General features: G+C 50.7%; 1 protein-coding gene across 1 annotated transcript in view; it reads left to right on the forward strand.

Moving 5' to 3' along the window:
• Window positions 1-1,885: 1,885 nt before the first annotated feature.
• The window catches only part of Hmcn2 (hemicentin 2), a 146,614-nt gene continuing 135,416 nt past the window's right edge, over window positions 1,886-13,083 (forward strand). The window contains 1 exon segment of the mRNA XM_052182128.1: window positions 1,886-2,147. Within this exon segment, the coding sequence (XP_052038088.1) occupies window positions 1,886-2,147 (262 nt within the window).

Consider the following 13,083-nt stretch of genomic DNA (forward strand, 5'->3'; position numbering starts at 1 on the left):
GGCTTCTCTTCTCGCTCCAACAGCCCAGCCCTGCCCAGGCTCTGCAGGCGATCACAACCTTCACCCAGGGTGGTTTAAAAAGCTGTTTTTTATCAGTGCAGGAGACTAAACTTGCCATTTAACTTAGCTGCAAACTCCACTCTCAGGCCTGGTGACATGGCTTCTGCCATATCCCACGAGACAGACAGCTCTTCAAGAGCTCATTGTCCTAGGCCTCTGGCCTCATGTAGACTTGAGTCTCTGAGACACGTCCAGCCTGGTCCCTGCCTATGGCCAGGGCTCAGTAACCCATCTCTGGTACCCACTTTCCCTTGCAGATGGCAGAGTCTTTGTTGAGTCTCTTGTGTTCCAGGCTCTGGGTCTCCGTTGTCGCAGAGATCAATTGCAGTGGAAGGCCACACATCCAGGCACAGTCCCAGTCAGAGCTAGGACGAGGACACAGGAGCTGTGCGTGCAGGACAGAGTGGTCGGTCCCAGCAGCCTCGGAAATGAAGGCGCTGAGGCTGGTCCAAAGGAGAGGAGACTGTGTGGAGTGACTTTTCTCCTGGCTGAGGTGTTTTCAGAGGAAGGGTCAAGAGAGTGACCCCTGTACAGTCCAGAGCTCTCGGCTGTCCATAGCCGATCTGACCTCACCCAGGGCGCTGAACTCAGAGAAGATCCTAAGGAATCAAGGACATTTGCTAAAGCTTCTCCTTCCAGTCAGGAAACATCTAATGAGTCACCACCCTGTGCCAGCAGTGAGAGTAGGATCAGGGGGTGGGGGTGGGGGGACACTAAGGCACACTCACCACTCCAAGGGGCTCTTGGTCTGTAAGGACAAAAACCATCGGGAGAGTACAACCTGGGAGAGTGAAGGGCTAAGAATGGAGGAGACCACGTCTGGCCAGCCCAGCGGCAGACGGGGCATTCTGCCCAGCCAAGTGATGGACGAGTAAGTATCCCAACAGCCCCAGGGCAGAGAGAGTGCCCCGCCCCCGCCTCAACCCGGTTGTGCAGAGGACATCCCCACATGGCCCACGGGCAGAGGCAGCACTCCCCACCCAGCTGGCAGAGGAGCGCAGTCGGGTAACAGGGGGTTGAACTCAAGCCCAGGAGCTCCTTTTGTGTGTCCCAGCCCCTTCACATGCAACCCGTGAGCCCGCTTAGATAGGTGACCAGCGGAGTGTGTGCCCGGTCCTCTGGAGTCCACATATGACCTGCAACGATGTCTTACAATACTCAAGGGAGACAGCAGAGCCTGAGGAATTTGGGGTCCTTCTATATTTGGCTTCGGATGCTGCCTACAACACTCAGTAATGGGTTCATCTCTCGCCGAACCTCGGAGAGCTTGCATCAAATACGTTTAATCTTAGTATCTTCCCCCTAGGATTACAGCAAGCTTCCAGACTGTATCTGTGGGATGCGGTGCCTGTAGTGGACGCCAGGCTTAGGTTTGTTGATTTTGACAAGAATAATTACAATATCGGGGAGGTCAGAGCCACTGTGTCCCTGGGATGGCTGGGTGGAGGTAGCAGTGAATGTGAAACCTGACTGAGCCAGACTTGGACTCCCGTGGCCTCTCCGCCCCCGCAGAAGGGCTTGCAGGTGTCCGGATTCCTCATCCCTCGCCTTTGGCTGTAGCCCCACCTCCCTCCTGCCGTCTGCCCTGCGTCCTCCTCTAACCTCGGGGCTGGACCAGAGAATCGCGGGGTTGGGAAAGTTTGAGTCACGCCGCAGGGCGCGGGGGAGGGGTGTGGGAGGCGGGGTGGGCGTTAGGGACCGCCTCGGGCTCCCACCCGGGGAACCCCGCCGCGCCCCAGTCCGGTGAACCGGCTAGAGCGAGCCTGCACTGCCACCTCTCACTGCGACCTGCGCGTCCCATCTGGGCTGCAGCCTGCGGCTCAGCATGACGCCTAGGACGCAGCCCCTGCAGCTGCTCGTGGCGGTCTCCACGGTAGTTTTGGCGGTGGTCACATCTGACGCGCCCACGAAGACGCTGTCTCCCACTACAGGAGACGCCACCCTGGCCTTCGTCTTCGATGTCACCGGCTCCATGTGGGATGATCTGATGCAGGTGATCGACGGCGCCTCGCGTATTCTGGAGCGCAGCCTGAGCAGCCGCAGCCGGGTCATCTCTAACTATGCGCTGGTGCCTTTCCACGACCCAGGTAGTGCTCTGCGCGGTCCGCAAGGTCTCCCCACCGCCCGGCTTAAGAGGTTCCCTCCTCCCTCGCGTCCTAGAGGTGTCATCCTCCGGTGTCCTGTCTCCACCCCTGCCGCTCATCCTGCCTTACCTGGCGCAAAGCTATAAGCAGAACCTTAGCATCTTCTGGCACATTTCCATTGCCTGGCCACGCCCTATCCTGCATCCCGCAGGTTATGAATTTTTAGCAGGCGACCAAAAGCTTCTGAGCCTCACTCTCTCCATCTATGAAGTGGGATAATATGTGGAGATGTTGGCAGCAGGCGCCAGGAGCCTGTGCGGGGTTTGGTTCTCCATTTTTAATTTTGCCTGCCTGCCTGCCTGCCCTTCCTCCCTCCCCACCTCCTCTCTCCCCCTTTCCTTCCCCTTTTGAGGCAGGATCTTCTGTAGCCCAGGCTGGTCTCCCAATTTTCTATATAGTGGAGAAGGACTCTGAACTTCTGATCCTCCTGCCTCAGCTTCTAGAGTTCTGGGATTGCAGACCTGCACCAACATATCCCCTTTATCCGGTGCTGGGGGTCGAACCTGGGGTTCCTCGCACACTAGGCAGGCTCCGTGCTGACTGTCCGTAAGCTTTTAGGTTTTTCTTAGAGTCATCTCCCAGCTTGCATCTGAGAGGCCAGGACATGGTGAAGGCCACTCCTCTGGGGGGGGGGGGATGCAGCCCTCTGAGGAGCCCATGGCCAGGACTAACAGCCTGCTGCCCTTTCTCCTTTGCCTGCCTGCTTCAGCAGATTGAAACATCCCAGCAAAGCAGGGCCCTCCGATTCTCTGGCAGTCAACCTGGTAGCTCAGGGTTGAATATGCTCCCTGGGAAGTCTCACCACCCAGTGCCCCGCACCCAGTGGAGAGGTGTCCTCCACGTCCTCAACCTTAGCTACTTTTCTCAACATTTTATTTTTGTATGAAAACATTTCTGCTTTACTGAAGTTGCAGAGAAGCAGGGATCTGAGCTCCTCTTTATGCCGCCTTACTCCTGAGCTACCTTCTGTGGTTTGCTTCCATTTGCCCACACGTCTATCCAGGTTCCCACTGCAAAGGCAGATTCCACCCAGGACTGACAGTGGCGTCTTTGAGGAGACACGCCGAGCTGATGGCGGCCTGTCAAGCCTTTCAAGGGTGTGCACGTTTGTCAATCACAGAATCTACCAGGGGCTTGACTCCCCGCTCTCCAGTCTTCTGTGTAGTCTGAGTTTGTTCCTCTTTTCTACAGGGCTCCCCAGATCTAAGTACAGGGACCAGGCCTCTAGGGAAAAGATTCAAAAGGATAATGAGAATGGATGTGTAAGGAGGCAGGTTCTGCCGGGATGTAGGTCAGCCTCTATCTCCCCAACTCTCTCTCCCCTGCACATTTTGGTTTGGTCTTGGCCTTCCAAAGGCATTATCACACTGTGGGAGCTTAGATGTGATGCAGTCTACCCATTAGTTGGAGCGACTGAGACCCAGGGCACCAACAGGGTTTCCCGAAGCCACCTGCCAGGTGGTGATGCCACTACTGTTTGTCTCTAGAACACCTGGCTCCCACTGCATGATGGGATAGCAGCCTTTCGAGACAGAGAGTGTCTTGATCCCTAAATGGGCCCCTGACAGCTGTGCTCACTGCCCCTTGCTGCCCACAAACATCAGATGCTCTCTCGGCTCTGCATGAGTGTGTGGCCCAGCCCTTCACGCCAACCTTCGGCTTTCAATCCTTTCTTTCCTCTACTTTGTCTCTCTTCGTTCTTTCCAAGTCTTTCTCCGTGCTCCCCTTTATTCCCTTATTTCTGATTTTTATTTATTTCCGTGTGCACGTATGCATGTCATGGCGGGTCTGTGGAGGTCAGAGGACAACTTGCAGGAGTTGGTTCTCTCCTTCCACCCCGTGGGCTTAGGTTGACAGGCTTCGCAGCAAGCGACTCCACCCACCAAGCCATCTCACCCACCTCTGCACTTCATTTTAAATCCAGTAAAATTTAAATGATGCTCATCTTCTTAAAAAAATTAGTAGTAAAATACAAGTTACCACAGATGTAAAGGAATTTTTCCAAGTGAAAATGGAAATTTTCATTTCTAGCTGCCAGGAAATGAAAACTTGCAATCCAGCCGACATGAAAGAGTTGAATAGGCATCATTAAAAATGAACATATAGATGAAATTCCATGGACCCTCCCCCTTGCTCCTATAGCACCAGCATTGAAGGCAAGGTTGCTCTGAAGGGGACCAGGGAGGCTCTGGAGAGGACCAGGGAGGCTCTGGAGAGGACCAGGGATGCTTTAGAGAGGTTAAGAGGTGCTCTAGAGTTGACTGGGTATGCTCTAGAGACATAGCTGATTTTGAAAGCACACATGAACTTTTTGATTGACACATGAACATCCTAGAAGTTTTACCATCACCACCCCATTTTTGGTGTGGAGGGAGCATCTGTAAATACCACGTAGACAAGAGTTGAAAGAAAAGCCAGACCCTAACTCTGGGTGCACAATCTCAATGCACTTTTCTTCATGAAAGCTTGTGTATTTTTGGAGTTTGGGTTTCTACCATGCATTATGCTGCATGAACATTTATTCTAACAATTTTAATTCTGAGAAGGACTTGACCTCAGGAGGTTAAGATGGGTGATCTTAGGTCTGTTAGGTGAGTGTGTGCCCTCATCTGGGTACCCTGGTAGCTACCTCACTTTTGAAAAAAGTAAATTACATGTATGTGTTTGTTTATTTACGACGTGTATGCATGTATGTGGCTGTGCCACAGCAAACGTGTGGAGCTCAGAGGACAACTGGCTGAGTCTGGTTCCCTTTCACCACGGACTCAGCAGGGTGGGTACAAATGCCCTTCCCTGCTGAGCCACCTCACAGACCCTCTGTCTTTTTCGCTTTTTTAACAAAGCCCGCAAGCAAACAAGCAAGCAAACCCTCCTCCCAGACTACCTAAACCATCCTCCCTAAGGCTACCCCATAGTTCCTGTGAAGAAGAGTTCAAGGGCAGAGGGCACACAGTAGGGCGTGGGGAGGCTGGGACTCATGAGAGGAGCGGCCTAGTGGGAACAGTGTAGGGGCCAAAACTTCACACACGCAGCTGGGCACGGTAGCTTGTTCCTGCAGTCTGAGGCAGGAGGATTGAAAAGCTCAAGCCCAAGATCAAGATACTGTCTCAAGATGAGAGGGCAGGGGTCGCTTAGGTATAGCTCCTGGCCATCACTGAGTCTCAGGGTGAGGACACTGAGGGGACACTGAAAGGCTGAGGAAGCAGGAGTACAGAGGGGAGCACTGGGTGCTCCTGCCAGGGACACGCTTGGAATAAAGGATTTCCTGGGGTGAGTGGCTGTCTGGGTAAGAGCTAGAGGACAGTGTGACATGTAGGGACAGGTGTGTGTGTGTGTGTGTGTGTGTGTGTGCACTCGCCCACATGTGTGTCTGTCTGGCAGCTCTCCTGGAGGAAGTGGGGCAGAGCAGGGCTGATGGAGCCAATCCTGCTGCCTGCAGCCTATAGCTGCCAAGGATGGGGAGGCCCTGGATTTCCTTGTATGGTCTTGTAGCGCTGCATCCTGAGCAGGCATCACAGCTGGGCTCTGGCTGTGCCTGCTGAATCAGCAAGGATATGCCCTCCAGTAGAGGATGAACTGGAGACATAGGGGTTTCCGACCTGCCCCTCAGCCCTGTGTTCTGGGAGTGTTTTCTTAAAGGAAGCCACCGGCTATTTGTGAGTGTGTGTGCTGGGTCTTGGTGGTGCTTCTAGGGTGCACAGCCTTGGAAACAAAGAACAACTTTAAGCTTTGGAAATAGTTTTAGTATGTTTTTCATTGCAAAAAGCAGGGCCAGCAAGACGGCTCAGTGGGGGTTTGCTGCCAAGCTTGGTGATCTAAGTTTTATCCCTAGAACTCACAGGGTGGAAGGAGAGAACTGCATCCAGAAAGTTATCCTCTCATGTCCGTTCCATGCCTGTGCCTACCCAATAAATACATGAATGAGGAGACGGAGAGATGGTGCAGTGGTTCAGAGCCCTGGCTGCTCTTCCAGAGGGCCTGGGTTCTGTTTTCTGGACTCATCTGGGGCTAGGGGAGGTCATGACTGGATCCCATAACTCAAGTCTCAGAGGATCTGACACTCTCTTCTGGCCTCCTCCAGCGACAGGCACACGTGAGGGGGGCACAAACACGCGTGTGGTCAAAACACCTGTACACACAGATTAAAATAACTAAAGAATTCGCAAAGGTAAGCAAGAAGTTTTAAGAAATCATAACTGGTTTCAAATGTCTGGAGTTCCTAGGAGCCAGGAGGCAGAGGCAGAGGCAGAGGCAGAGGCAGAGGCAGAGGCAGAGGCAGAGGCAGAGGCAGAGGCAGAGGCAGAGGCAGAGGCAGAGGCAGAGGCAGAGGCAGAGGCAGAGGCAGAGGCAGAGGCAGAGGCAGAGGCAGAGGCAGAGGCAGAGGCAGAGGCAGAGGCAGAGGCAGAGGCAGAGGCAGAGGCAGAGGCAGAGGCAGAGGCAGAGGCAGGAGGATTGCATTAGAGAGCAGCCAAGCTACATAGTGAGCAAACATACTGATGAGCCAGATGAAATTTCCAGAGAAGAACACTGTCAGACTTTCTGTCCCTCTGGGCTGAAGTGTAGATAGCTTTGTACTTCCTGCCAGCAACTGCCACAGAAGCGCCCATTCTCGGGGACACTGCCTGTGGCTCCCACTGGCTGCACTGCAGTGGAACTCATTTTTTACATTTCAGGTAGATGGTAGCTCTTCAAGTCTTTGGAATGTTCTAGGCATTTGAGGGGCCACAGCATAGCTGTCCCAACTCTGGGAGTCAGGGAAGAGGCCAGTCCCTTGTCTGTATAGTTTGTGAGGCTCAGTATAGTTTGAAGTGTTCCTTAGAGTGTCCTACTTCCCTCCCTCCCTCCCCCTTTCCTTCCCTCCCTCCACTCTCCCTCCTTCCTTCCCCCTTCCCTCCCTCCTTCTCTCCCCCCCCCTCTTATTTTTCCCCTAGGCATTGTCAGTTTTACTGTTGGGTTTTTGGGAGTGGGCGTGCCAATGTCTTTCCTCCTAATTCACTTGAGAATTCACATTATGTTGGTGGTACCCACCGTTTGCCATTGTTTAGTGTCTACCCCCTGTCAGGGGAAGGATGGGACCCACACCAGGCAAGTGCCAGGCGGCCGATCTGTGTCCCCGGGCCAGTGGTTGGTATTTTTCCTGGTCAGTTACCTTTCAGGATTGTTTGTGGTTCCTGGGCTTTGAAGGTCTTCAATATTCATACAGAGAATCTATTGACTTTTGTCCTTTTTGCATTTCTTCCCACTTGCGTACTTGGAATGGTGTATTTTGCTTTTATAAAATTAGATATATGTAAATGTATTTGCTTTGTTTTTATTTTCTTGGCATTAAATCCTTTTACCTGAAATTAAAAATAAATTGGCCTACAGAGTAAAAAAAAAAATTCTAATATATAGCCAGGGGGTTGTTGTTGGTGGTGGTGGCGGTGGTGTACACCTTTAGTCCCAGCACTCAGGAGGCTGAGCCAGGTGGTCTCTGTGCATTCGAAGCCAGCTTGGTCTGCAGTGAGTTCATGGAGAGCCAGGGCCACGCAGAAGAACCCTGTCTTGAAAAAAAGGGGAAAACTAATATAATTTTATATTATAATTAGATATAATTATTAATAGCTACTTATTTAAGTTCATCTTATAAAATTATCCTGGCTCTATGCATATGTGTATATGAGCATATGTGTGTGCATGTGTGCTTGTGTGCATGTGTGTGTTATACATGTAAATTAGCTCATGAATACATATCTCTGTGTGCATACGCGTGCAAGAAGTCAATGTCACCTTGTTTTTTGGGACGGTGTGGTGTCCACGTGTGGTGTCCATGCAGAGGCTCAAGGCCAGCCTCGCAGCTCTTCCATTGCCCCCTCTACCTTACCTTTTGAGTAAGTACTTCTTACTTCCCCCTGACCACGGGCTTGCCGTTTTAGCCAGACTGACTGGCCACTGAGACCCCAGGATCCGCCGGTCTCCATCCCTTGCCCCAGGACTCCTGTAACAGGTGCACACTGCCATACCTGGGTTTTTTTTTTATGGGTACCAGAGATACAAACTCATGTCCTCACACCATGCCGCAGCCGCTTCACCCACTGAGCCATCTCTCCAGCCATGGGGAGTTTTTATCACCACACTTTGCTAGTTAGGTGGTTCGGGGTGGAGAAGGACAAAGAGATCCAATGCCAGGGCGACCGTATCTAGGAAGGATGTGCACTTCCAACAGGGTGGCCAGCAAGCCCTGCCGGTGCCTGCTCGGGTGCTGGCCAGGGCCCTCCAGTGTGAGGGGAGGAGTCCTTGCTCTCTTTCCCTGCTGCCTCTTTGGAAGGTGCTGCCCATTCTAGCAAAGGGAGATGTCCCACTGCCTTTTCTGGAACATCGTCAGAAGTGACAGAATTTTCCCGAGTAGAGGAGTGGCCTTGTCTTTCTCATTTGTTTACTTATTTATCATGTAGTCATGTATCTTGTTTGGCATGGAAACACATCCATTTTTTTCTTGTTCTAATCCAAGACTACTTTGCTTATTTCCTGGCTCCGACTCTTCAGGCTTTGGTCCTTGGAAACTAATTTGCTTGGCTTCTGTGTTCCTATGCAAATTCCCAGGGCAGCACAGGGTTTTAAAACATTGTTCTTCTTTACTGATACATTTATAACTTCTATACAAAGTTTCATGTAGTCCAGGCTGGCCTTGAACTTACTGTGTAGCTGAGAGTGACTTTGAACATCTGACCCTCCCCCCCCCACTTCCATCTCCTTCTGCCACTCTGGGGTGGAACCCTGGGGCCCAGTGCTTGCTGGGAAGGTGCTCTGCTAAACTGCAGGCCCGGGGCCTACAGTGTTAAGCCCCATGCGTGCCTTGGCACTGAGAGATGCTGCAGGCACATGTTGTGTGGAACTAGCTGTTTTCCCAGGGAGTCCTGCTGGATTTGTAGGGGAACAGTGTCAGCGGCCAGGCTCTGGTGCTAAATGCTTTTGTGGTGTTTAAGGGTCTCTGCTAACCGCTTTCACAGCAGAGCAGGGAGACTTGGGTATAAATAGAACTTCTTCTATCAGCATTTCTGGTTTTTAAAAAAACTTCTTTTTTCCTTCCTTCCTTCTTTCCTTCCTTCCTTCTTTCCTTCCTTCCTTCTTTCCTTCCTTCCTTCTTTCCTTCCTTCCTTCTTTCCTTCCTTCCTTCTTTCCTTCCTTCCTTCTTTCCTTCCTTCCTTCCTTCCTTCCTTCCTTCCTTCCTTCCTTCCTTCCTTCCTTCCTTCCTTCCTTCCTTTCTTTCTTTCTTTTCAAGACAGGGTTTCTCTGTATAGCTCTAGCTATCCTGGAACTCACTGTGTAGGTCACGCTGGCCTCAAACTCAGAAATCCGCCTGTCTCTGCCTCCCAAGTGCTGGGATTACAGGCGTGCATCACCACTGCCCTGCTCCATTTATACATTAAGTAATTACTGGGGAGAGGCTGAGCAGACATGTGTCATGTCATGCACAAGAAGGTAGGAGGACAACTTGTAGAAGTCAGTTCTCTCCTGTCATGTGGTTTCCACCATTCAACTTAGGTCCTAAGGCTTAGCAGTAAGCACCTCTACCCAGTGAACCATCCCGCTGGCCACAGCGTTTCTGGGTATAACCGCCTTGTGATAGCGAATTTAAACTGTCAGCTTGACTGGATGAAGGAACACCTCAGGCGTTAACGAGGCACGCTCTTGGTTATACTTGTGAAGGGGTTTCTAGAGTGGATGGACTGAGGCGGGAAGGCCCACCCCAAATGCAGGCAGCAGACCCTTTCAGCTGTGGAAGGGGTAGGGAGCTGGTGGAACACAGGTATTCCCTGCTTGCTACATCCTGACACACGAGGTGTCCTAGGACATGGTCTAAATCCTCCTCCTGCTTTGACACAGGGCTTCTCTGTATAGCCCTGGCTGTTCTGGAACTCAGAGAAGGCTGGCCACTCTGAACTCAGAGACCCACCTGCCTCTGTCTCCTCTGTGCTGGAGTTAAAGGCGTGTGCCACCACCACCCAGTGGACCATAACCTTGGGGCCAAACACACCTTTCTCCCCCAACCTTGATTCTGCTGTATTCTTATCGAAGCAGCAGGAAGGATGCCTAACGCACAGCAGTGTCCTCCAAGGAGAACATGCCTTCGTACTGATGTCTCCAGCCCTAAATCACTACCACATGCACTGTCCTAACCCCTGTCCACGTAGAGACAGGCCGAACACATGTGGCTTATCTCTAGCCTCCCGTTCCAACGCTGACAAACCTGGCTTCCCACGTCTGTCCGCCAACCACTTATTTCATTGTTCCATTCCGGCGTGGACAGGCCTGGGCTCAGAATCGTTAACTCCTAACCTCGTGGGAAACGGCCCTATGAACTCAGGTCCCGCTTCTCCTTTGTCTTCTAGACCCCATTTCTACAGCGACTTACAGCAGTTTCTCCTTCTATTTATAAACCTCATTTCACCTCTGTGTTTTTATGATTCTAGAGACAGAACCCAGAAGCCAGTTCACGCTTCTTATTGCTTTGAGGCAGTGTCATGCAGCCAGGTTCCCTGTGTACCCAGGGATGATCCTGAACCTCTGACTCCCCTGTCCCCGCCATCCAAGTGCTTTCTAAGCACACATTTTGTTGCTTAGCAACATCCCATTCCTCCGTATTCCTCGTTTAAAAACTATTCTGAAGTATTTATTCTTTCAGATGAAATATTAGGTAACAGAAAACCTCTGTTAACTTCTTTTAAAAAATCAGCTGTGGCTGGAGCAGCTAAGCACTCTGGCTGTTCTTACAGAAACCAAGTTTGGTTTCCAGTATCTACTCTGGGTAGCAGGCAACTGCCTGTAAATCTAGTTCTAGGGAACTTGACTCCTTTTTCTGGACTCTGGGACACTTACACTCACATTCACACAGTCATAGATGTAGCGCGTGCGCATGTGGGACACACACACACACAGACACACACACAAACACACACACACAAATAAAAATTAAAGTCAGGTGATCCACACTACTGGTTAGGAGGTGGAGGCAAGTAGAGCTCTGTGAGTTCGAGGCCAACTTGCTCTACGTGGCAAATTCCACGTCAGCCATTTCTACATAATAAGATTCTGCCACAAAAATGAGTGAATTAATTAAAATAATAAACAATAAAGATATGAATAACATAATACAAAATCAAAATCTTCTAAAAATTGACTGAGATTTTGCTTAGAATCTTGTTTTATCTCTAGTTCAGTTGTAATTACCATTTGACGGGATCTGCTGCTGCCCAGACCTGCTTCTGTTTCTGCCGACACGCTTCTGTCACCAGGCTCTAGATTTTCCTACCAGTTCCTCCAGTTCCGTTAAGACCAGTTCTAACTGCGTTCATTCTCACGTGGTACCATTTTGATCCGGGATTTCATTTTTGAAAATCTGTATTTCTAGAATGTTTGGCAACAATTTTTTCATACATTTATTACCTTCCAGACTTTTTTTTTTTTTTACTGAAGGTGTGTGTGTGTGTGTGTGTGTGTGTGTGTGTGTGTGTGTGTGCAGGCCAGAGGTTGATATTGGATATCTGCCTTGGTCTCCATCTACCTTGTTTTTGGGGACAAAATCCCTCCTTCAACCTGGAGCTCCTGACTGGGCTAGACTGGCTGGCCAGAGAGTCCCAGCAATCCTCCTGTCTCCACCTCTCCCAGGCTGGGGTTCTGGGATATACAACCATAGCTGGTGCTTACATGTGTACTGTGTATCTGAACTCAGATCCTCTCTGTGCAGACAGCACTTTGCTACTGAGTCTGCTCCCTAGGCCTTAGAATTTTGTCTTTAAACTCAGCTTTGGTGGTGTCTCCCAGGGTAACAACCAGTGTGCACAGGCGCTGGCCCTGCTCCCCTCCGGTTCCTTCCTCTGCCGGGTATGCAGAGTGGTGTAAAGAAAGGTGGTGACCATGGGCATCTCATCATTTACAGGTTGATTCTTTTGCTGGCTACTGGTCGTCTTTTGGTCAATTGTTTCACAATTGTCATTTGATCCCGGGGTCAACCCCAGGGCTGTATGTGTGTTGTAAACATACACTCAAAAGCGGAATTTCAGACTGAGCCCCAGGATCCTGGCTTGAAGAAGTGTGTTTGGTGGTTTCTTTTGTTTTGGTTTGAAGTCATTGTGCAAAAGGATGACATTTTTATTTCTAACACCTCAAACCAAAGGGCATGCCAAACTGAACAAGAAGAAAAACCCAAATGAGAAGTAAAATCAAAACGAGCAGACAGAAAAAAAACATTCCCATGATAGGGCTGAGGGTGTCACCCATCAGGGAGAGAGAGCCCTTGCTTAACCTGTGCAAAAGAGTATGGTTCTTAGAACCATGTAAAACTGGGAGTGGTGACCTGGCTCTGTATTCTCAGTGCTTGGGACCTAGAGGAGGCCGGAGATCAGAGATTCAAGATCTTCCTCCACTATAGAGGGAGTCTGAGGCCAGCCTGAGCTTCACGAGACCCTGTCTTTACACACACACACACACACACACACACACACACACACACACACACCCCACACACACGGTTTGGAATGGACATTGATTTCAGCAGGTAAATGTCCAGCTTCTGTTGTGACGTTGCTAGGCTCTGTTTCCTGTTGACCTACATAGGCAATCCCTTCGATGTGACTGGTTCCCACATTCCTTTTTAGTCCCCCAGTCACGGTGGCTTTTCTCTCTAATACTAAGCTGGCTTTTGGCTCAAGTACTCGCGCCGGAGGCTTGCATTTGGGTAAGTCTGTTCAAACCGTAGGACACTCTTCCTTTCTGTTCTTTGTCAGGCTTTGGCTCAGGGTTCAACTCTTCCAGTTAATAATCTGTTTCCTTCAGACATTGCCAGACTGGGGATGGGGGCGGAGCCCAGTGGAGGAACACATGCTCTGCCTGCACAAGA

Source organism: Apodemus sylvaticus, chromosome 5 (genome assembly GCF_947179515.1).
Source record: "Apodemus sylvaticus chromosome 5, mApoSyl1.1, whole genome shotgun sequence".
Classification (NCBI taxonomy): Eukaryota; Metazoa; Chordata; class Mammalia; order Rodentia; family Muridae; genus Apodemus; species Apodemus sylvaticus.